At 42.6% G+C, this 25251-nt stretch overlaps 1 protein-coding gene across 1 annotated transcript in view; it reads left to right on the top strand.

The window, feature by feature from the left end:
* Positions 1-24970, top strand: part of PRCP (prolylcarboxypeptidase) — a 43037-nt gene extending 18067 nt beyond the window's left edge. The window contains exons 2-9 of the mRNA XM_075851387.1: positions 8301-8441; positions 10560-10661; positions 10761-10939; positions 16425-16582; positions 18307-18479; positions 19044-19208; positions 21780-21967; positions 22545-24970. Coding sequence (XP_075707502.1) covers positions 8301-8441; positions 10560-10661; positions 10761-10939; positions 16425-16582; positions 18307-18479; positions 19044-19208; positions 21780-21967; positions 22545-22758 — 1320 coding nt within the window. The 3' untranslated portion in view covers positions 22759-24970. The remainder of the gene's footprint in view (positions 1-8300; positions 8442-10559; positions 10662-10760; positions 10940-16424; positions 16583-18306; positions 18480-19043; positions 19209-21779; positions 21968-22544) is intronic.
* The last annotated feature ends 281 nt before the right edge of the window (positions 24971-25251 follow it).

Here is a 25251-nt window from a genome sequence, read left to right as displayed (position 1 = left end):
AATACCCCCATACTGTTACTGAATAATACTATCACACATAACCACATAGTGACTGAATAATACCCCCATACTGTTACTGAATAATACCTCCACACCATAACCACATAGTGACTGAATAATACCCCATACAGTTACTGAATAATACCACCACACCATAACCACATAGTGACTGAATAATACCCCCATACTAATACTGAATAATACCTCCATACTGTTACTGAATAATACCGCCACACCATAACCACATAGTGACTGATTAATACCCCCATACTGTTACTGAATAATACTGCCACACCATAACCACATAGTGACTGAATAATACTCCCATACTGTTACTGAATAATACAAACACACCATAACCACATAGTGACTGAATAATACCCCCATACTGTTACTGAATAATACTGCCACACCATAACCACATAGTGACTGAATAATACTCCCATACTGTTACTGAATAATACAAACACACCATAACCACATAGTGACTGAATAATACCCCCATACTGTTACTGAATAATACTGTCACACCATGACCACATAGTGACCGAATAATACCCCATACTGTTACTGAATAATACCGTCACACCATAACCACATAGTGATTGAATAATACCACCATACTGTTACTGAATAATACCTCCACACCATAATCACATAGTGACCGAATAATACCCCATACTGTTACTGAATAATACCACCACACCATAACCACATAGTGATTGAATAATACCCCCATACTGTTACTGAATAATACCTCCATACTGTTACTGAATAATACCCCATACTGTTACTGAATAATACCTCCATATGGTTACTGAATAATACCACAACACCATAACCACATAGTGACTGAATAATATCCCCATACTGTTACTGAATAATACTGCCACACCATAACCACATAGTGACTGAATAATATCCCCATACTGTTACTGAATAATACCCCCACACCATAACCACATAGTGACTGAATAATACCCCATACTGTTACTGAATAATACCGCCACACCATAACCACATAGTGACTGAATAATACCCCCATACTGTTACTGAATAATACCACCACACCATAACCACATAGTGACTGAATAATACCCCATACTGTTACTGAATAATACCACCACACCATAACCACATAGTGACTGAATAATACCCCATACTGTTACTGAATAATACTACCACACCATAACCACATAGTGACTGAATAATACCCCATACTGTTACTGAATAATACCGCCACACCATAACCACATAGTGACTGAATAATACCCCATACTGTTACTGAATAATACCACCACACCATAACCACATAGTGACTGAATAATACCGCCACACCATAACCACATGGTGACTGAATAATACCCCCATACTGTTACTGAATAATACCACCACACCATAACCACATAGTGACTGAATAATACCCCCATACTGTTACTGAATAATACCCCCACACCATAACCACAGTGACTGAATAATACCCCCATACTCTTACTGAATAATACCCCCATACTGTTACTGAATAATACCTCCACACCATAACCACATAGTGACTGAATAATACCCCCATACGAATACTGAATAATACCCCCATACTGTTACTGAATAATACCCCCACACCATAACCACATAGTGACTGAATAATACCCCCATACTGTTACTAAATAATACCTCCACACCATAACCACATAGTGACTGAATAATACCCCATACTGTTACTGAATAATACCGCCACACCATAACCACATGGTGACTGAATAATACCCCCATACTGTTACTGAATAATACCTCCACACCATAACCACATAGTGACTGAATAATACCCCATACTGTTACTGAATAATACCACCACACCATAACCACATAGTGACTGAATAATACCCCCATACTGTTACTGAATAATACCCCCACACCATAACCACATAGTGACTGAATAATACCCCCATACTCTTACTGAATAATACCTCCACACCATAACCACATAATGACTGAATAATACCCGCATACTGTTACTGAATAATACCGCCACACCATAACCACATAGTGACTGAATAATACCCCCATACAGTTACTGAATAATACCACCACACCATAACCACATAGTGACTGAATAATACCCCCATACTGTTACTGAATAATACCCCCATACTGTTACTGAATAATACTATCACACATAACCACATAGTGACTGAATAATACCCCCATACTGTTACTGAATAATACCTCCACACCATAACCACATAGTGACTGAATAATACCCCATACAGTTACTGAATAATACCACCACACCATAACCACATAGTGACTGAATAATACCCCCATACTAATACTGAATAATACCTCCATACTGTTACTGAATAATACCGCCACACCATAACCACATAGTGACTGAATAATACCCCCATACCTTTACTGAATAATACCACCACACCATAACCACATAGTGACTGAATAATACCCCCATACTGTTACTGAATAATACCCCCATACTGTTACTGAATAATACTATCACACATAACCACATAGTGACTGAATAATACCCCCATACTGTTACTGAATAATACCTCCACACCATAACCACATAGTGACTGAATAATACCCCATACAGTTACTGAATAATACCACCACACCATAACCACATAGTGACTGAATAATACCCCCATACTAATACTGAATAATACCTCCATACTGTTACTGAATAATACCGCCACACCATAACCACATAGTGACTGATTAATACCCCCATACTGTTACTGAATAATACTGCCACACCATAACCACATAGTGACTGAATAATACTCCCATACTGTTACTGAATAATACAAACACACCATAACCACATAGTGACTGAATAATACCCCCATACTGTTACTGAATAATACTGCCACACCATAACCACATAGTGACTGAATAATACTCCCATACTGTTACTGAATAATACAAACACACCATAACCACATAGTGACTGAATAATACCCCCATACTGTTACTGAATAATACTGTCACACCATGACCACATAGTGACCGAATAATACCCCATACTGTTACTGAATAATACCGTCACACCATAACCACATAGTGATTGAATAATACCACCATACTGTTACTGAATAATACCTCCACACCATAATCACATAGTGACCGAATAATACCCCATACTGTTACTGAATAATACCACCACACCATAACCACATAGTGATTGAATAATACCCCCATACTGTTACTGAATAATACCTCCATACTGTTACTGAATAATACCCCATACTGTTACTGAATAATACCTCCATATGGTTACTGAATAATACCACAACACCATAACCACATAGTGACTGAATAATATCCCCATACTGTTACTGAATAATACTGCCACACCATAACCACATAGTGACTGAATAATATCCCCATACTGTTACTGAATAATACCCCCACACCATAACCACATAGTGACTGAATAATACCCCATACTGTTACTGAATAATACCGCCACACCATAACCACATAGTGACTGAATAATACCCCCATACTGTTACTGAATAATACTGCCACATCATAACCTCAGTGACTGAATAATACCACCATACTTTTACTGAATAATACCACACCATAATCACACATAGTGGCTGAATAATACCCCCATACTATTATTATTATTTACTGAACAAAAACCACTACACAAAGACAAATATTACCACCATGTAGTGACTGTGTAGTAGTAGGTGCCAGTTATACACAGGAGCTTTGTGGACGATATAAGTGATTACAGGACATTTATATCTAGTGACTCACAGGTAATGTTTTCTCTGATTAGTCATTTAGTTTCCCTTTTTTTTTTTTTTTTTTTCTTCCTCCATCCGGCCCAGACCACTGACGACTTATTCCAGCCACGACCCGTCTCTGCAGAATTTGACTCAGACATGTTGGTTTCTCATTTTACCAGCATACTCCCCACCTATACCCCATCCTCTAAAACTTGTACTCCACAGTGCCCCAGATGGTAATACTGATCCCTTATGCAATAAGTGCCCCATCAGTAACTGTGCCCCCACAGTAATAATGCCTCCTGTGGATGGTGCCACACAGTCTCCCTTTCCCACGATGGACGGAGCCGCTACACAGATGAGACCCTTGCGTAGGCCGGTGTGATCCGGTGACATCATGCTGGCCTGGACAGGGCTTTTATCCCAGCGTCTTTTAGGCTGCAGGCCTAACGTGGCCTGTAGCCTATTATATAACGGAGCAGGGAGCTAATAGTTTCCTGCTCCGCCATAGTATTCAATTGCATCCGCGTCCTGAGGACGCAGATACAATTGAATGTGGCAGTCTCTAGCACCGCCCCCCCCCCTGTTCTAGCAACGCCACTGGGCATGAGGGGACCCCTGTAACATAGCCCATAAATGTTATGTGCCGGACGGCACGGGCCCATTAATGCCACAGGCCCCGTACCGTAGCAGCCGCTTTGGCTGCTATAGTGGTAGTTCTGCCACTGGGCCCTGGCCAATTGCCCTGCTTGCCCCCTGTAACACCAGCCCTGCTGCCAGGAAGAGCAGTGAGAGGAAGGAGGTGAGGATCCTTTTAGTGACCCAAAATACAGCGCCATGAGAACTAATATGGCTGACAATGGTAGGTGTGAGACTACTACTTCCTGTCCCAGAGACTGAAGTTTGGAGCACAAACTGCTGAGCTTATAAGAGAGGCAGTGAGAAACCTTCATTTGCCTACTTCAACCCCCAACCCATTCCCTTTAGGCCTCATGCACCCGACCGTAGCCATGTGCACGCCCGTGTTTTTCGGGTCAGCCGACAACGGAGTGTCAGCCGCGAGCTGCCTGCAAATCGTGGGATGTGCACATGGCCACGGCCATTATTTTCAATGAGCCCGGACTGCAGAACACGGCCGTAATAAGGCTTGCCCGTTTTTTCTGCCGTCCGGGCTCCGGGGCCATGCACGGACCGTGGAAACCACGGTCGTGTGCATGGCCCCATAGGAATGAATGGGGCCGCAATTCTCCCGTGAATTTTTGGGGGAATTGTGGACGAAAAGCACGTTCGTGTGCACGGGGCCTTTCTTTCTCAAGTTACTGGTCCCATGGGTAAATTAAGGGAGTGTAAGTGCTGGAGGACTCAATACATACATGTCTTCCATTGCTTCTACATGACCAGGGGACTGTAGAGTACGCTCAGTCTACTAGAGGATGATGTTAATAACACTAGCTTCCTAACGGCCATACCACCTTCCCACCCCTTCCCTATAAAAACACTGACACCTTGGGTTGGGTAAATTTGGCCACAGCAGCCATTTTATTAACAAACAAATATAATAAAAACAACACTTTATATATAAAAATAACAATGGAAGGAGAGTCCTTGCAGCTGCAAAATCTGTCAACATAAACCGCCCACCTGCATAGTATTTTTACTTCCAGCCGTCTCCCCACAGGCTCAGGGGCACCGTCATACCTGCAGTTGGCTGACCTAAACCGCAACCACCCTCTGGGACACCATCCAGCAGAAGCCCAAATTGACCAGACCACTAAACCATAATGCATTCGGGAGGGACCATACCCCCGATGAATCCCCCCACACCAATTTACCACCAACTCCAAGGACCCCCAATCCGCCAAGTTACTGCTGCGACACTGCAACAAGCCGCTCCCCATAATCTCTTCGCACCTGTGAAAAAAACAGAAAGCAACGAGCAACATAGCGAATAACCCACACTGACCAGATCCAGAAGGAACAAGAAAAATAGGGAGGGCGGGCGGGACAAGTTCAATTGCTGTCTGCTCCCGTAATGGCGACCCCCCCCCCCCCCCCTGACTCCGGACCGCCCCTCCTGTAACACCTTAACTCTTTCCCTAACAACATCCCTACTCATACTGGCCTACCCCTATGGCCTTTTGGCTGGTCTGGCCTGTACTGACTGGATCTCCTCTGTGTGACCATCTTTGTCCTCCAGTGTTGTCACCCACTTCCTCTTGTACATGTTTCTAGGCAATGGCCGAAATCTATATGGGTGCTGCTGAGCACCAATGGGAGTCATAAAATAATTTTATTACAACCCTTCCACATTAATAAACTTTCTCTGATCCTGCATCTTATAAGTGTCGCCGGTCTTCATCCGCTTACCTCCGGGACGTCTGTCCTGAAAGCTGGGTCTGTTCTCAAATTGAAAAAGACATCGAGGAATGTCCGAGGTTGGACATCTGGAGCGACTGACAGCTTTTTTTACATGAAAATTAACTCCGTCAATCTGTTCTGCATGCTTGTAGGTTAAAGGGCAATAAAAATGTTAGCTCAAACACCAACCTCCTTACTTCAATGTCGTGTTCTGCAGATGTCTAAAAATATTTAGTCTCCTTTGCAGGTATTAAATGGTTCTCAACATACAAGGAAACTATATACATCATAGTGCCAAGTAACCGCACCTAGTGCTACTAACATGTTGTGCCAATAATGCAAAATGATGCCATGCAGTGCTCCTATAACACAAATTCCATACGATGCAAACCCCACAACAAGTGGGTACGTCCTCTCCCCTTCTTATATGGCACCACTGTATATATGCACAAGGGCGGAGGGGGGGCGGGGGGTTGGTTTCCAAACATGTTGGTGCCCATTGTGCCACCACATAATACAGAATATCTTGATTTATGGGTCATTGGTAACCTAATATTCCAGGTGGTTTGGGATGATGCAGGGATTAATGGACGTGGTTTAGTGCAGGAAAGCATACCGTACCTATAGTTTTAGTTTTTAAATTAATCCAAAATTCTTTGGAGGTCCGATGTTCTTCTTGTACAGGGCTCCATGTTTCCCTTCACACAGACAGTGGGTTACATGATAAAATGTTGCTTGCCTGCACCCACCAATAGGGGGAGCTCACGTCATAGGGAATTATACAGTTCCCATTGAACTCTATAATAAGACTGTATACAGTGATGCCTCCCCCCCCCCCCCCCCCTCTTCCTAGAGGTGACATAACAAATTTTATTTAACCCGGCTTCTCAAATGACTGAGGAGCAATGCCGGGTACTAGGAAGCCACTACCCCAAGTGCGTCCTTGATGTAGTAAGTTTATATTATGCTGCCACCCCATAACATCGTCCGCTACAGTGCCCTCCCCCACCCTTCCCCGAGCATGTCCCTGGAAGTAATCCACCAATTACACTTTCAAAAGGATTGGCAGCCATCTTGACATCTGAGCTGCTGACCTTTTCGTGCATGATGTGAATATCCGTACTTCACATGTCCCATTCAGCACACCAGATACTCCACTTTTTTCCGGGTATTGACTGGCACCGTTCTGGAAGCTGTATGCTGCTGATGGCTCCTGGGTGCAATTTTTCTTAAATGTGGAGGGAATCCAAAACGCATGAGTTGGGAAAAGCTGGTTGAAGAGTTTCATTCTTGGGACACCTTGTAACCGAACTATAAGGGTTGTCGTCTACTCTGCCTGAGTGGGCCCGATGCCGCGTAAAAGAACAGCGGTGCCCTAAATAAAGTCATAGATGGAGCCCTCTTTAAGATTTGGCATCAAAGCCCAGGAACTTTGTTACACCTCTGTGGGGTATGCTATGTGTTGCATAATGGGGTAGGGTTTTGGCACATGACCAACATAAAGTCCACTAACCGTTGTGTTGATTCATCAAATCCGAGAGTGGGATTGAGGGCCACCGCCCACAATGATGTGGCATTGTGGCTGGATCACCCGCCAGCTTTGAGCATCAGCCAGGGAGGGAGGGATACTGATGTCCTGTCTGGCTATGTGATAGCCTGTTAGGAATCGGCATTGGAAATGGCCAAAAAATGGCTATAAAGACTAGCCGGTTGGTACAAATGCCCATGATTGGTCAAACTATCTGTATATCTAGGCTTAGAGCAGTCGGAAGATGTGCTACTACAGAGACGATATATGGAGTTTGGCATTCGGCACATTGTGAAACGTTATTAGGAAAACCGAGTTACCTTAAAGGGGTTTTCCACTTAGAACAACCCTTTTACCCTGAGGGAGGTCCCCCTGGCAACTAACTGATCCCAAAGGGTCCTACTGCAGGGAAAGTGAACTCGCCAATGGACCTCTAATCGTCCCTATTATACCAGGATGTCCTATGTCGGATAGATGTTCCTTCATCAAATTATTTCATTTTGGTCCCCGTTCTAGAGCTCCTTAGCTCTTTTTTTTTTTTTTTTTTTTTTACAGCATCTCACGTCCGATTGGCGGCTTTCATTAATTTACTGCACACCAAGAAGCATCGTGGTGGATTTAATTGGATTAACATCTATTTATTTTTTCTTTTCCAGATTGACCACTTTGGTTTTTATGAGGACTCCACGTTTAAGCAACGTTACCTTGTCTCTAGTACCCACTGGAGAAGACCTGGTGGCCCGATCCTCTTCTATACTGGCAATGAAGGAGATATCACTCTGTTCAGCAATAATACCGTACGTATAGACTTACACCTTGGGGTATGTTCATACGGCTTATTTTCGGGCCGAAAAATCGGAAGCAGAACGCCTCCAAACCTCTGCCTATTTTCAGATGTTTTTGAGTTTGCGTGTGCACATAGCCCTTGATGTATACAAGTGGTGCACAGGTCAAAACTGGAGGGTCAGACCGGGTAAATTTGGAATTTTATTAGGGAACTTATGGCGGCAAAATAAATGAAACCCACGTGGTCTTTACCCATTAGCTTCTTGGACCCAACACCCAAGGGTAGACCTTCATTTTTCCATAATTCACGATAGTAAGCCCTTAAGGATGCGGCAATTTTTTGTTTTTTTTCCTGTGGACATGGCTTTATAAGCGTTTATTTTTTGTGGGACAAGTTATATATTTTTTAGTAGTACCATTTTGGGGTACATAGAACATTAACTTTTATTCATTTTTATTAGGTGGGTTTATTGTTAAACGATATTCTGCCACTGTTTTTGGGCATTTTTTTGTTCAAGCGGTATAAATAATATCTTTGCTTTATGGGTCGTTCTAAAATGTTTTTTATTTGAACAATCTGACTTGAGTATGCGATTCAATGTTTGCTTCAATAATACACAATGATCCTCGTGTTATTGCCCGTCAGTGTGTTGTTCATCACAGGGCAATGGCTGGGGGAGGGGACTGGGGCATGTGCCCTGATGCGGAGTTCCAGCAACCCTCTTTGTCTTGATAAAAGTTTCTTTGCTGCGTTCATCCCTTTTAAGTGTGAGTCTCTGTAAGGCTGATTTTCTTTTCCTTTTTTTTTTTTTTTGCAATGAATTTCAAGCGTTTTGGTTGAGTATTTTTATGTTTTACATCTGTACCAAAAAGCCCGTTGTGTGATTGACCCAAAAAATGCACCAAAAGCAAAAAAAGTGGCACAAACAAAACCAGCATTATTTGTAGTGCATTTTATATTTCACCGTAGACTTTGCGCTAACGTCTGGCCGCAGTGTTTTTGGAAGAAAAAAACGACCTAACAATGCGTGGTCTGCACAGAGTGGAAATGTACTACCGGAAACGAGCGCTAATCTGCAATGAGCGAAGTCTGAGGCTGCACTACTGAGATTCTGACCTGTTACGGGCTGATCTCCGCTGCAGCGTTGGCATGAATACCTTGGATGGATCCAAATCCCCGTCCATATCAATACCTACTGTCCTATCTGGCTTAAGTAGTGACTAAGTGAACCTTAAGGGTCCGCTCACACGTAGAGTAAATTCTGCGGATTTTCCGCAACTAATTTTGTTGTGGAAAATCCACAGCATGATAGAGTAGCAGCAGAGATGAGATTTGAACAAACCTCATCCTCGCGCTGCGTAAATTACGAAGCGGAAAAAACGCTCAAATTGAGATGCGGTGCGGTTTTTTTAATCCGCTGCTTATCTGTTGCGGGTTTTCCCATTTGGAGGTAAAACCTGCGGCAAATATCAGATGTTGTGTTTTTACGGCAGAAAAGCAGCAATTCCACCGCAAAAAAACGCAACTCTGAAAAAAAAAAAAAGAAGCTTTCACTTACCCAAAATTCTGTGTTTCTTCGTCCAGGCCGTCCTCCTGGGGTGACTCTTCATCACCGGCTGCAGTGGTCACATGGGATGAAACGTCATCCCAGGAGGACGGCGAGCAGGACCGCAGAGGAACGCGTCTTCATGGCTACGTAAACATCAAACTTTTTTTTTTGTCTGCAGTTTTCCGGACATTCCGGCCGAAATACTGCACCACAATTTGGTGCTGTTTTTTTTTTTTTTGCCTGGAACCCCCTGCGGTGCCCTGGGCAGATATGATGCGTGCTTTTTGTGTGAACATAGCCTAATAGAGATGATTTGTCTCCATGACGACAAAACAGCTGAGGCAAGGACAGGTCAGAATTTTTTCAGTAGTGCAGCCTCAGGCTTTGGGCCTATAACGTCAAGTTATCATTTCTAAGCTTAAAAGCAAGATCTAAAAAAACAAAACAAAAAAGTTTTCACCTTTTTAATGTCCGCCAAGGGGAAATCTATATATTCTGCTGTGTGCCTTTCTCCAGGACTTGTTCCTGTCTTTCTCTCGCTGGATCATCCTCTAACTTCCTCCCGGCCTCTTCTTTCAGGGCTTTATGTGGGATATAGCTGAGGAACTTGGCGCATTGTTGGTATTTGCAGAACACCGGTATTACGGCGAGTCCATGCCCTATGGTAACCTCTCCTACAGTGTAAGTATTTCTATGGTGCTGAGTATCTCCGAGCCTGAGATCCGGCTCTGACTGCGGTCGGACCCATCTAAGTTGAGGAAACTTGATTTTTCTTTCCAGGATCCCAAATACTTGAATTATCTGACCTCTGAGCAGGCTCTCGCAGACTTTGCCATCCTGATACGGTTCTTGAAAGACAGCTCTGAAGACAAAGACAGTCCAGTGATCGCCATCGGGGGCTCGTACGGGGGGATGCTGGCCGCATGGCTGAGAATGAAGTACCCTCACGTTGTAGTGGGGTGAGTATGTTCTGCGCTCACAGCAAAGTACTTTATGTCAATATATAAGATAATGTACTGCCTACTGTAAATCAAAAATACTAGACTCCTCAGGCCCTGTTCACATGGTGGATTCTGCAGCAAAATTCTGCCTCCCATTCATTTCTATGGCAGTCGGACGCTTTTTCCCACTAGCTGATTTTTTTATTTTGTATTTTTACTTGTTAGCTAGCGAGAAAAAGAGGCGTCCTGCCCGATCTTATCGCTGTATCGGACAAGGACCTGTGATGTTAAATCTATATACACTATTTGTATGACCTGATATATATTATAATCTATTTTTCTTATGTAGATGAACTATTCATCCCCATAACATTGTAGAAGTAGCTGGGTCCCAACTCCATAGCTATGCCACGGCCTCCCGAGGCAGGAAACCTGTACAATCCGAATAAACCTTACAGCTGAGTGTTTGTTACAATTTGCACCCAGTCTGGAAAATCCTCTGTGAGCTATATACCAAGGGGGAGTTCACACAGTTTTTTTTTACGTGGAAACCATGTCGGAAAACGCGCCAAAAATGCCTCCCATTGATTTCAATGGGAGGTCGGAGGTGTTTTTTTCCCACGAGCGGAATAACCATCTCGCGGGAAAAAGGGACATGCCCTATCTTCGGGCGTTTACGCCTCTGACATCCCATTGACATCAATGGTCGCGGGTGAAAAAACACCGCGAAAAATCAGATTGCAGCCGGAGCAAAATTTGCCTCAAAATTCCAAACTGTATTTTGAGTCAGATTTTCCTCCTGCAAAAAAAACTCAGTGTGAACACAGCCTAACTCCAGAAAGCGCCTATCCTGATAGCTTGGAGTCCAGACTGTTTAGACAATCCTCTAAATGTATCAGTCTGTTACAATGTAGCTGGGTTAATGTAGTTAGGGGCAGTAGAAAGGGGTCAAAGACAAGGAAGGCCGATCCGGTTTCTGACATTCCAGGCAAAATTGCCAAGTTGGGTGATGATGCGAGGGTGTCAGTCTCAGAAATGGCAGCCCTAGTGGATACTGATCTCCCTAGCAGCCGGGAGAACAGCCCAGCTAGTAGTCGGCGGGATGGTAATGCAGGTAAGCCAAGACAATTGATAGTCGTAGGGGATTCTATAATCAGGAAGACGGATAGAATTATTTGTCGCCAAGACCGCCTCAACCGAATGGTTTGCTGTCTCCCTGGTGCCAGGGTTCGGCATGTGGTGGAACGGGTGGACAAATTGCTGGGAGGGGCTGGTGATGATCCAGCTGTCGTGGTCCATGTAGGTACCAACGACAGAATAAATGGTAGGTGGAGGAGCCTTAAGAATAATTTTAAAGAACTAGGCTACAAGCTGAAGGGAAGGACCTCCAAAGTAGTATTCTCAGGAATACTGCCTGTGCCATGCGCATCACAGGAAAGACAGCGGGAGCTCAGGGAGTTAAATGCATGGCTGAAGTCTTGGTGTAGAGGAGAAGGATTTGGGTTCCTAGAGCACTGGGCTGACTTTTCATTGGGGTACAAACTGTATTCTGCAGATTTGCACCTAAATGGAAGGGGGTCCGCTGTGCTGGGGGAGAGAATTCTAGCTGGGGTGGCGGAGTATTTAAACTAGGGCTGAGGAGGGAGGTCAATGTAGAAAAAAAAGGGGTAGCCAGGTTAGAGAGGGGTCAGACTATATTGGTGGGGGGAGAAACAGAATGTGGGGAGAGGACTAGACAACAAGATAAGGAGATCCTTTCGTTACAAAACATCAGTGTAAATAAAAAGGACCGATTAATGTCAAATCACATTTCTGATAATAAAAGTGAAAAACTGACAGGCAAGTTAAAGTGTATGTTCACAAATGCCAGAAGTCTAGCAAGCAAAATGGGGGAGCTGGAGGCCTTGATACTGGAAGAAAATATAGATATAGTTGGTGTTGCTGAAACATGGCTGGACTCTTCACATGACTGGGCTGTAAATCTACAGGGTTTTACACTTTTTCGGAAAGACAGGACAAATAGGAAAGGTGGTGGTGTATGTCTGTATGTGAGAAATGATATGAAGGCGAGTGGGAAAGAGACAATAGTGGGTGAAGACTGTGAGGAGGTTGAAACCTTGTGGGTGGAACTAGAAAGGGAGGTAAACACTGAAAAAATTAATTGTGGTGTAATCTATAGACCCCCCAATATAACTGAGGAGATGGAAGGTCAGCTATATAAACAGATGGAGCGGGCTGCACAGGCGGGTACTGTAGTGATAATGGGAGATTTTAATTTCCAGGATATTAATTGGTGTCATGGTTCAGCTTCAACTGCAAAGGGGAGACATTTCCTCAACCTGTTAGAGGAAAATTTTATGGGCCAGTTTGTGGAAGACCCGACTAGAGGTGAAGCTCTGTTGGATCTGGTCATTTCTAATAATGCAGATCTTGTTGGGAATGTCAATGTTCGTGAAAACCTCGGTAACAGTGATCACAATATAGTTACATTTTACCTATACTGTAAAAAACAAACGCAGGCTGGGAGGGCAAAAACATTTAATTTTAAGAAAGCCAATTTCCCCAGGATGAGGGCGGCAATTCAGGATATGGACTGGGAAGAACTAATGTCAAATAATGGGACAAATGATAAATGGGAGATTTTCAAATCTACTTTGAGTTATTATAGTGCAAAATTTATTCCTATAGGTAACAAGTATAAACGACTAAAATTAAACCCCACATGGCTTACACCTTCTGTGAAAGGGGCAATACATGACAAAAAAAGGGCATTTAAAAAATACAAATCTGAGGGTACATCTGCAGCCTTTGTAAAATATAAAGAGCTTAATAAAATCTGTAAAAATGTAATAAAATTAGCAAAAATACAAAATGAAAGGCAGGTGGCCAAGGATAGTAAAACAAATCCCCAAAAATTCTTCAAGTATATAAATGCTAAAAAGCCAAGGTCTGAACATGTAGGACCCCTAGATAATGGTAATGGGGAGTTGATCACAGGGGATCAAGAGAAGGCAGAGTTATTAAATGGGTTCTTTAGCTCTGTATATACAACAGAAGAAAGAGCAGCTGATGTAGCCGGGGCCAGTGCTGTTAATATATCAGTTGATATACTGAATTGGATGAATGTAGATATGGTCCAAGCTAAATTAAATAAAATAAATGTGCACAAGGCCCCGGGACCAGATGGGTCACACCCTAGAGTTCTTAAGGAGCTTAGTTCAGTTATTTCTGTCCCCCTTTTCATAATATTTAGAGATTCTCTAGTGACTGGTATAGTGCCAAGGGACTGGCGCAGCGCAAATGTGGTGCCTATTTTCAAAAAGGGCTCTAGGTCTTCGCCGGGTAATTATAGACCAGTAAGCTTAACATCCATCGTGGGGAAAATGTTTGAGGGGCTATTGAGGGACTATATACAGGATTATGTGACAATAAATAGCATTATAAGTGACAGCCAGCACGGTTTTACTAAGGACAGAAGTTGTCAAACTAACCTAATCTGTTTATATGAAGAGGTGAGCAGAAGCCTAGACAGAGGGGCCGCTGTGGATATAGTGTTTATATGAGAGGTGAGCAGAAGCCTAGACAGAGGGGCCGCTGTGGATTTAGTGTTTTTGGACTTTGCAAAGGCATTTGACACTGTCCCCCATAGACGCCTAATGGGTAAATTAAGGACTATAGGTTTAGAAAATATAGTTTGTAATTGGATTGAGAATTGGCTCCAGGACCGTATCCAGAGAGTTGTGGTCAATGATTCCTACTCTGAATGGTCCCCAGTTATAAGTGGCGTACCCCAGGGTTCAGTGCTGGGACCCCTATTATTCAACTTATTTATTAATGATATAGAGGAGGGGATTAATAGCACTATTTCTATTTTTGCAGATGACACCAAGCTATGTAATATAGTTCAGTCTATGGAAGATGTTCATGAATTACAGGCAGATTTAAACAAACTAAGTGTTTGGGCGTCCACTTGGCAGATGAAGTTTAATGTAGATAAATGTAAAGTTATGCATCTGGGTACCAACAACCTGCAAGCATCATATGTCCTAGGGGGAGCTACACTGGCGGATTCACTTGTTGAGAAGGATCTGGGTGTACTTGTAAATCATAAACTCAATAACAGCATGCAGTGTCAATCAGCTGCTTCAAAGGCCAGCAGGATATTGTCGGGTATTAAAAGAGGCCTGGACTCGCGGGACAGGGATGTAATATTACCACTTTACAAAGCATTAGTGAGGCCTCATCTAGAATATGCAGTTCAGTTCTGGGCTCCAGTTCATAGAAAGGATGCCCTGGAGTTGGAAAAAATACAAAGAAGAGCAACGAAGCTAATTAGGGGCATGGAGAATCTAAGTTATGAGGAAAGATTAAAAGAACTAAACCTATTTAGCCTTGAAAAAAGATGACTAAGGGGGGACATGATTAACTTATATAAATATATGAATGGCACATACAAAAAATATGGTGAAATCCTGTTCCATGTAAAACCCCCTCAAAAAACAAGGGGGCACTCCCTCCGTCTGGAGAAAAAAAGGTTCAAGCTGCAGAGGCGACAAGGCTTCTTTACAGTAAGAACGGTGAATTTATGGAATAGTCACCGCAGGAGCCGTCACAGCAGGGACAGTAGATGGCTTTAAAAAAGGGTTAGATAATTTCCTAGAACAAAAAAATATTAGCTCCTATGTGTAGAAATTTTTCCTTCCCTTTTCCAGTCCCTTGGTTGAACTTGATGGACATGTGTCTTTTTTCAGCCGTACTAACTATGTAACTATGTATCAGTCTGGACTCCAACCTATCAGGATAGGCACTTTCTGGAGCTGATGTGTATAGCTCACAGAGGATTTTCTAGACCGGGTACAATTGTAACAAACCCTCAGCTGTGAAAAGTAGCAGGTCTGTACAGTTTCAGGCAATAGATGTAAAAAATAAAAAAAATAGATCCCGTTCACATACAGCAAGCAAAGATCTTGAAAATGTTGACACACGATAATGCAGATTTGACACTTCTTTTGCTGTCCGTGCGACAAAGGGAAATCTATGACTGATTTCCCTTATAAATTACGCCAGTCTCTGGCATGAAATATAGTAAATTTGTTGGGATGTGAATTGCTCCGCCAAGGTGTAAGCATGAAATGCATGAGGAGGGAATTTTTTATTTACTTTTTTTTTTTTTTGAAAGCACTTTGAATTTTTCTACGCCCGGAAAACTGGCATAGAACGTTTCAATAGATTGTATTCAAGTATATTAGAAAGTTGCAGAACTTTACATTATGTGATCTATCCCATAACGTGAATTAACCTCGTGCGGTCCGAGAGAATAGATAGGTCAGCCGGGAAGGAAGTGGATGTTTTTGCTCATTGAAGATGAGGATGTTGAGGCTCCATTGTTCTGGGTGTGTTCAGGATAAGAGAACTGTCCGAGAAATAAAGAAGATATACCGGGATCATTACTGACCAACCGGATTTCTTAACAAATCATAACTTTTTTTTTTCTCCCTTTCAGGGCTCTTGCTGCTTCTGCCCCCATTTGGCAGTTTGAAGATTTGGTTCCCTGTAATTTATATTATCAGATTGTGACAAATGACTTTAAAAAAAGCGGCCCTGGATGTGCCGAAAGTATCTCCAAATCTTGGTCGGCCATAAATCGCATGTTTGAAACCGGTGAGCCGCTCCGATAAAAACATTAGATTAGGAATTGCTGTGTCAAGAAGTTTGGCAAAAGTTTGCCTGTTTAAAGAAACACTCCTGACAAAACTGATACTGTTATGCCTGGTGTGGGGCCCGAGGGGGCGGAGCACGACACAGGGATTCCCTCATTGGTATTTGAATGCTCTGCCCCCTCAGGTTCCGCACTAGGTGTAACACAGTATGAGTTTTGCTTGCAATGTTCTTTAAGGGCATGGAAATGGTAAAATAGTATTTGTATGGTGACTGTGGGTATGATCACACGCTTACTAAAAAACATCTGAAAATACGGAGCTGTTTTAAAGGGAAAATACCTCCCTGATTTTCACCCGTTTCTAAATCAAACTCGCGTTTTTTACGGCAGTTTTTGGAGCTGTTTTTCTATAGTCTATGGCAAACGGCTCAAGAAGCGACATGCACTTTTTCGCGTATGTTTTTCAAAACGGCCGCATAAAAAAACAGCCTGTCAGAACAGAACGCTGTTTTTCCCATTGAAATTAATGGGCAGATGTTTGGCGGCGTTCTGCTTCCGATTTTTGGGCCAGAAAAACGGCTGAAATAAAGGCACGTGAACATACCCTAACGGATCGGAGAATAAATTGCATTAGGAAACAAACTGCTTTTTAACTAATTGACTTTTTTTAATATCCTCATATGCTTGTTATAAACTAATAATAAAGAATTGTAAAGTACTGAATTACAATGACCATAGACATAACAATAATTAACTCCTTTTAAAAAAAATTAATAAAAAAAATAATAAACCTGCACGCCCCGCTAGTTAAACTTTATGTACAGAAATTATTTATTTTAAATTTTACAGTGTACATACATTACATTACTTCTCCTGTACTGATCCTGAGTTACATCCTGTATTATACTCCAGAGCTGCACTCACTATTCTGCTGGTGGAGTCACTGTGTACATACATTACTTATCCTGTACTGATCCTGAGTTACATCCTGTATTATACTCCAGAGCTGCACTCACTATTCTGCTGGTGGAGTCACTGTGTACATACATTACATTACTTATCCTGTACTGATCCTGAGTTACATCCTGTATTATACTCCAGAGCTGCACTCACTATTCTGCTGGTGGAGTCACTGTGTACATATATTACATTACTTCTCCTGTACTGATCCTGAGTTACATCCTGTATTATACTCCAGAGCTGTACTCACTATTCTGCTGGTGGAGTCACTGTGTATATACATTACATTATATATCCTGTACTGATCCTGAGTTACATCCTGTATTATACTCCAGAGCTGCACTCACTATTCTGCTGGTGGAGTCACTGTGTACATACATTACATTACTTATCCTGTACAGATCCTGAGTTACATCCTGTATTAAAACTCCCTTAACAGCTTAGCCGAGCTTCTATAAGGCAGTGTTGTTCTTTTTTTTTTTTGTGTTTTTTCTTCTGTATTAGAGGACAGTACTGTTCCGGGTGGAAACACAATGCTTCCCAGAATGCGAAGGAAGCTCTGTGCAGACCCTGAACCAGCATGCTTGGAGATATCGGCACTAAATCTTACAGAATTGGGATTGCAGCTCTGCAATATAATACTGGGGTTTGCTTGGCACATCCGTAAAATTGCACATTTTCAGGGTTCGCCTTATGTTTTCAGGTCATGTCTCATATCTAACTTCAACCAGTCTGACATTTTAACCATTTTCCTTCTGTGTATCAGATAAAGGCATTGGATGGTTGTCTGGCGCTTTTCACTTGTGCTCACCTCTTAAATGCCAGGATGATGCACCAGCGTTTAAAAACTGGTTAAGTGAGACCTGGGTGAACCTGGCAATGGTAGACTATCCGTACCCAGCCAACTTCCTGGAGCCTCTGCCAGCCTGGCCTATAAAGGTAACGCTGATTTATTGGTAACTAAGGGCAATGTGATAACAGAACCTGGACAACAGCAGAGAGAACACCTAGAAGGGGGGAAAATAATTCTTCATACAGTTCTAAAAGGGGTTTTCCCATCTCAGACATTTATTGCATATCCACAGGGTATAGTCTGAGGGGGTGGTGCATGACACAGGGAATTTAGAACACTGTCATTCTCCGCCCCCGCAGAACCTTCAGGTCAAACTGATAGTTATAACTAGTGAAGGTTCTGCGGGGGCGGAGCATAACACAGGCATTTTCTACGTTCTAAATTCTGTCATGCACCACCCCTGCAGAACCTTCACTAGTTATAACAGTGTATCAGCATGACCTGGAGTATTCCTTTAGCGTAATTGTTTCGCTTTGGGGGTCCACAGGCTGATTTTAAGTAAAAATTTACAATTTCTGCAATTCATGACTACATTTTCCCGAGCAAAAGTAAGTAATCCTGGTCCGGAATTAATTACTTCATGAAACATGTAAGGTAAAATAACCTTGAATACGATTTCCTTGGTCACTAGACTGTGTCTTATTTTGTAGGAGGTTTGCAAAAATTTGAGGGATCCAAACCTGGATGACAAAGAACTGCTGCAGAACCTCTTCCAGGCAATTAATGTTTATTATAACTACACTGGAAACACCCCCTGCCTCAACACCTCTCAGACAGCTGTCGGGAGCCTGGATGACCTTGGCTGGAGTTATCAGGTAATTGCTAGATTGACACAATATGTAATCTTCTTTTTATAGGGTGTGTTCACATGGTGTGGTTTTGCAACTAGGCCCAAAACGGCACCAAATAAGATAAATTAAGAAATTAATCCACACAGAATTTGGGATTTATCTATAGATCCTCTAGGCCATTTAAATTGGGGAGTCAGCGGAGGTTCATTAAAAGCAAAATTCCTTTTCCTACTGTCCCATTAAAATTAAAGTGGCCAAAAATGTAGATTTTAATTTGTCTTAAGGGCGATTGGCCAATTTTTAGCGCGTCCCCTTTAATTAGGAAAATGATGATCGGAGCTTGGACAGGCTGTTGGGGCATGATGGGAGTTGTAGTTTTGCCACTGCTTGGGGAATGCTGCTCTATATAAAGCTTCCTCTTCAGAGTGATGGGTTTAGAATAGGACTTACATGAGTGACACAGAAACCCGCACGTCTCAGGTGAACACGTCTGTGAATTCCAGGAAGAGCGATCTCCATGCTGATTGTTTCCAAATAAAGGGTTGCATGAGGGTGAAGTGAACGCGGATATGCAGGTTAACAACACGTCTCTACCTTTTATGGAAAATCTCTGGGGCCAAGAGTCAAGACCTTTTTATAATCTATGTCAATAAATTTTCAGGACATCTGATAGTCCAGAACTGCTGCTCCCGCATGCGGCTGAATGTGGTGGATTAGCAGATGCTGGGTGTGATAGTGTTAATCTCTGCAATAAACTAGACCAACAAGGATGTTGTGATTTAAAGGGGTAGTCTCGTCTTAATAAAATGCTCCAGTATGTCTGCTTATGTTCCTATAATACCACGCAGCGCATCTGACCTGGAACCCGCAGTACATTCCATCTGAAAACCGCACCGCATTGTGGTGCGTTTTTCTCCGACTGAATTTCGGGAAGCAGCGGTAAAAAATGCTCATACATACTTATTTTTTTAACCTGTTGCTATGGGGACGCGTCCCACCTGTGCAGTCCAGTCCCCTTGGATGATGCTGCAGCCCATGTGACCACTGCAGACTGTGATTGGCTGTAACGGTCACGTCTGATGAAACGTCATCCCAGGAGGCCGGACTGCAGGAAGGAGGGCGTTCTGGCTAAGTATTGATATATTTTATTTCTTTTTTTGCGGAGTAATCGCTGTGAATACGCTGCAAGAGTCGCAACACTTGGCTTTCTGTTGCGGGTTTTGCATCACCACTGAATTCAGCGAGTAAAACCCACAACGGAAAATCAACAAAAACGCAGCATAAATTGACATGTTGCGGAATTAAATTCTGCACCGCAGGTCAATTAAACGGTTTCGCTGCGTCTTTTTTTTTTTCCCGCATCGCGGACATGAGATTTTCTAAATCTCATCCACTTTGCTGCTACTGTAAATGCTGCGCAGTTTCCGCACACAATTCCGCAGCATTTGCGCTACGTGGGAACCTGGCCCTATTAGAGGGTTATTCTGATTTTCAGTGCGGAGATATCGCTAGGATCCTGACAAGGAAGGAGCCACAGTGTTTATAGATGACTTCGCAAAATAGTTTCCCTACACAACACTGCTCGACTGTCCGGGGTACCGATGTGCAGGCAAAAAATATCAAAGGGAACGCATTGCTAATCAGCGCTGGGCTCCTTCATTCTCCGGATCGGTGGCGGTCCCAGAGGTTCGGCTTCTACCAGTCATAAAGTGATGGCGAAACCTAGCGCTATGCCATGACTTTTATAAGATGGGAATAACCCTTTTCATAATTTTATTACAAGGCGGCATTGCCTACTAATATCCTCTATATTATGCGCCATCAATTTCTAGCAAGATCCCCCTCTACTACATGATGCCATCAAACTATAGGATTTTCTAGATCCTCAGAATCCCAAAACAGGACTTCTCTTTTCTACAGACCACGGTTTTAATTGAATGGGTTTTTCTGGGACTGTAATATTGATGGCCGATCCCTACAATAAGACCTAAATCTCTGATCAGTGGGGGGCAGAATTCCAAGGATGAGGCCAATAATAAAACAGTCCCTGAAACTTTTTTTTATTTAATTTTTTTTTTTTTCTTTCCCTCAATCAGAAGTCCATTAGGACTTGATCGTCCAGATAATCCTGTAGTTTGATGGTGAATCTTGCTATAAATGTATTCTATTCCTCATCACTACTACTCCAATCATCTTACCCTCATATAACAAATGTGAGGCAGAAACGAGATCTATAGAAGGATCACCCTGCCATAGTGGGCATACACAATGCTGCTACAAATAAGGGGTTTCTTATGTACTATGATATACAATAGGTGTTGCTCATGAGCCTATAGGACAGGCGGCTGCACATCCTCTAATGGTCATTTATTTATTATTTATAATTATTAATAATATTTATATTTTTACTTTTTTATATTTCTACTTTATTTCTACTTTATATTTACTTTTACTTTTTTTTTATATTTCTACTTTTTTTTTATATATATTTTTTTTTACTTTATTACTATTTATTACAACTATTATTTGTTACTTTTTTATTTTTTCATTTGATGGTAACTGATACTTTTTTTTTATTTTTTTTTCCCCCACTAGGCTTGCACAGAAATGGTGATGCCGTTCTGCTCTGATGGGGTCACTGACATGTTTGAGCCCCAGACTTGGAATTTCGAGGCTTTTTCGGATGAGTGTTATAAACAGTGGGGCATTAGGCCTCGCCCGGAATGGATCACATCCATGTATGGTGGGAAGAACATCAGTGCCGCTAGCAACATCATCTTCAGGTGCGGTGGGGAAGAGTGCGGGTCTAGAAGGTCAAACCTCTATTTTCCGTAAATCAAAATGAGTGTGAGTAGGCAGCACCCAACGTGAGAGAGAGCGTGGGATTCACCATGCCCTAGACCTAGAGGTCAGTGACCACAGCTTTCCCAGGCCAGTGGTTGTCCATCTCTGTCCCAAAAGAGGACAAAACCAATATTCAGGGGTGGCTGTAGACCTGAGCTAATCTGACCTCTGATGACAAGACTACTCTTAGCCGGACCACCCACCCAACAACCTTTTACAATACCCCCCCCCCTCCCCATTTACATATCTTAACCTCATTGCCCTTGTTGGTACTTGAGACCCCTCAGCAGACACCTGGTTGATACGATCCTGTTCATGAGACAGAGTTAAGGATCAGCGTTTTTTCTAAATTACATTCAACTAGCGCCCCCTTGAGGATAGCAAATGTAATTACAAAAGTTTTGTAGTAACCCAGCTCAAAATGAGAGGGCATGTTCCTTTAATTATTTTCTTAGTCTTCAATGTTTATTAATCATAATATCTATTTTAATAGGGGTTCACTCTTTTCTCTTACAGCAATGGTGATCTGGATCCATGGTCAGCTGGTGGCGTGAAGGAGAGCCTCAGCGACTCTCTAATCGCCATCCTCATCACGGACGGGGCTCATCACCTGGACCTGCGCTCCAATAACGCTGATGACCCAAGGTCTGTGATTGAGGCTCGGGCATTGGAGGTGGCCTATATGAAGAAGTGGATTAAGGAGCACAGTCAGCAAGTGAATGGCATTTAATGGGTCTGTACCTGCCCCAGTGGACCCCATCTATGACTTCTCAGGACCTGGATGGTAGAAGTTTCCCTTTTACTTGCTCCTGCTTGGACGTTGCAGGACACGTGCTCCTATGCTGGCTATAGACTTGATGTATGTCTACAGAGATTAATATTGGTTCTGAAGGGCGTCTTGGCACATTTTCCCCTTACTTAAAAATTGTCAGCATGTTCCATATGTGGCCAACAGGAAATCTATACATTTGACTGGCGACAACAGATCACACTGACTTTTGGAACTGTTTTATAAGTGCCCTCTAAGGGCATGTTTGGCCTATGGTAACACACTCCACCACCACTCCGGACCCCCTTGCGTCCAGTAAATTTTTATTGCAAAGAGCGTGACTTTGTTTTCTAAAATATATGGTTTCTTGGAGTAAACCTGCATTATGTGACCGGGTTGTCGGAGCCAGTAACCCCCCCCCCCCCCCTTAAGCACATGACTGGGGCTGAGTTTATCCAACTGCACCCCCCCCCCCTAGCTCTTATAAAGCACTCCCTATATTACTAATAGTTCTGTATGTGACTTTATACATCATTGTTGTAATTTTACTTAATTTTTTTTTTAAAGAAATTTTCCACCTAAATTGAATTTAGAAAAATCTGATTAACGCCGGCTGATATGGAAAATGTCATGACCTTGCTATTGACGGGCGGCTTAGCTCAGTCTCTGCTGGCAGCACAGCGCCAATCAAGCTTGAATTGTTTGAGACTGGTTGCTATGAATCATTTGTGACCAATTGGTTGCTATGGATATCCCACCTAACAACCACAGCCTTTTATGAGGATGTCGGCATGTCCCTAGTAACTGGTTAGGCTCAGATTACTCAAGAGCTGAGCTGTAGGGGGTAGAGCGTGGTATTGAAGTCACTTTCCTCTCTCTCACTGCCTTAGTAATCAGATTTTTGTAAAAATACATGAAGGGGGAGAACGCCTTTTAAGCGAATCCAGATATTGTCTGTTACATCATTGCTGACTCTCCCAGAGATGTTCACTTAGAGTATGTTCACACCACCTATTTTCCGACGTTTTTTGTGCTGTAAACGCCCTAAAAAACGGCTAAAAATGCGGGGGCTGAACGCCTCCAAACATCTGCGCATTGATTTCAGTGGGAAAAAGGCGATCCATTTCCACGGAAGGTTTTTTACATGGCTGTTTTTTAAAAACTGCCGCGTAAAAAAATGCCTCGTAAAAAAGGGCATGACGCTTCTTGAGGAGGTTTCATTGACAACAGAAAAACGGCTGCAAAAAAAGCGAGTTGCTTAAACGTCTGAAACTCAGGAGCTGTTTTCCCTTGAAAACCGCTCAGTATATTCAGCCGTTTTTAGCGAAGCGTGTGAACATAGCCTTAACGTTCCCTACACTCCAAGACCGATGAATGGGTAATGGGGCCAAAAAACATTCCGTCAAATTTTTAGCGTTTTGTATGGAAAGTGCATTGTGGGCAGTGAATATGGAGTCAAACTCCACAAATGTGTGCGCGATACTTAAAAACATCTGGCCACTTTAATTTTGTCACCATCATGGTCAATAGTTTTTGGTTTGGGGTGTGGTCGAATTTGTCACTAGCGTGCTGGTAGCCTTTCCTATGCCAGAAATCGGTCGGCCCAGCTTCGCCATGTCGGACTAGTTGTACACGGTAGGAGGGTCTTCTGAAGGGCAACTGATTTCATTTACACCCATGAGAATTTTTTTTTTTTTTAGTAAATTCTGCGCACATCATGGAAAAAAAATAGACCTCAAAGTGACCCTCTTGTAAATGTTCCACACCGTGGACTGCTCCTTAGGTTCACACATTGTGGCTCACAGGGTGCGTTTTTCAGGGGATACAGAAGAGCAGATTAATACAGAGTAGATCAAGGGAAGCTCTATGGGATCTATTGCCACCCCAAAATGAATTTGGGTGTGAAGTTGGGCTATGAGTGGGTGTTATTAATGCTGGGGACGTGTGGATTAGTGAATATGTAATTTTTTGCTTTGTTGCTTTTTGTGTGTGAGGCACGTGATGCCTCGAACCTCTCCTGTAATATAATGTTTCTGTGATTGAGGGACTGGATCCTTTCACGTATAAAGTGTTTTTGTAATTGTCAGATCTGCGATATCACGTGTATCAGGTTTACATGATTGTTTGATACTGAACTGCTACTACATGGCAATAAATCCGAAGTTTAATTTGCTACGTGCCTAAGGGTTTTTGTTTCATTTTTATTATATATATTATTTTTATTCCCCCCCCCCCTTCTCTGTTCCACATGCCTAAACCTACGACAATGTATTCACGTGTGGCAGTGACTCAAATTCACGCGACAAAAGCGACGGTCCTGGAAAATGTCACAACTTATCGTATGGAAAGCTGCATTGCAGCATGAAGCCAAAAGTGCAATTTATTCACCATTTTGATTTAATCATTCTTGGCGCAAACACCATAGGGAATAGAAGACCGTGTGACAATTTCTAC

The sequence above is a fragment of the Rhinoderma darwinii genome, chromosome 2, assembly GCF_050947455.1.
Source record: "Rhinoderma darwinii isolate aRhiDar2 chromosome 2, aRhiDar2.hap1, whole genome shotgun sequence".
NCBI classification, from domain to species: Eukaryota; Metazoa; Chordata; class Amphibia; order Anura; family Rhinodermatidae; genus Rhinoderma; species Rhinoderma darwinii.
The sequence above is the reverse complement of the archived record's forward strand: the minus strand, read 5'-3'. Positions and strand labels throughout refer to the sequence as shown.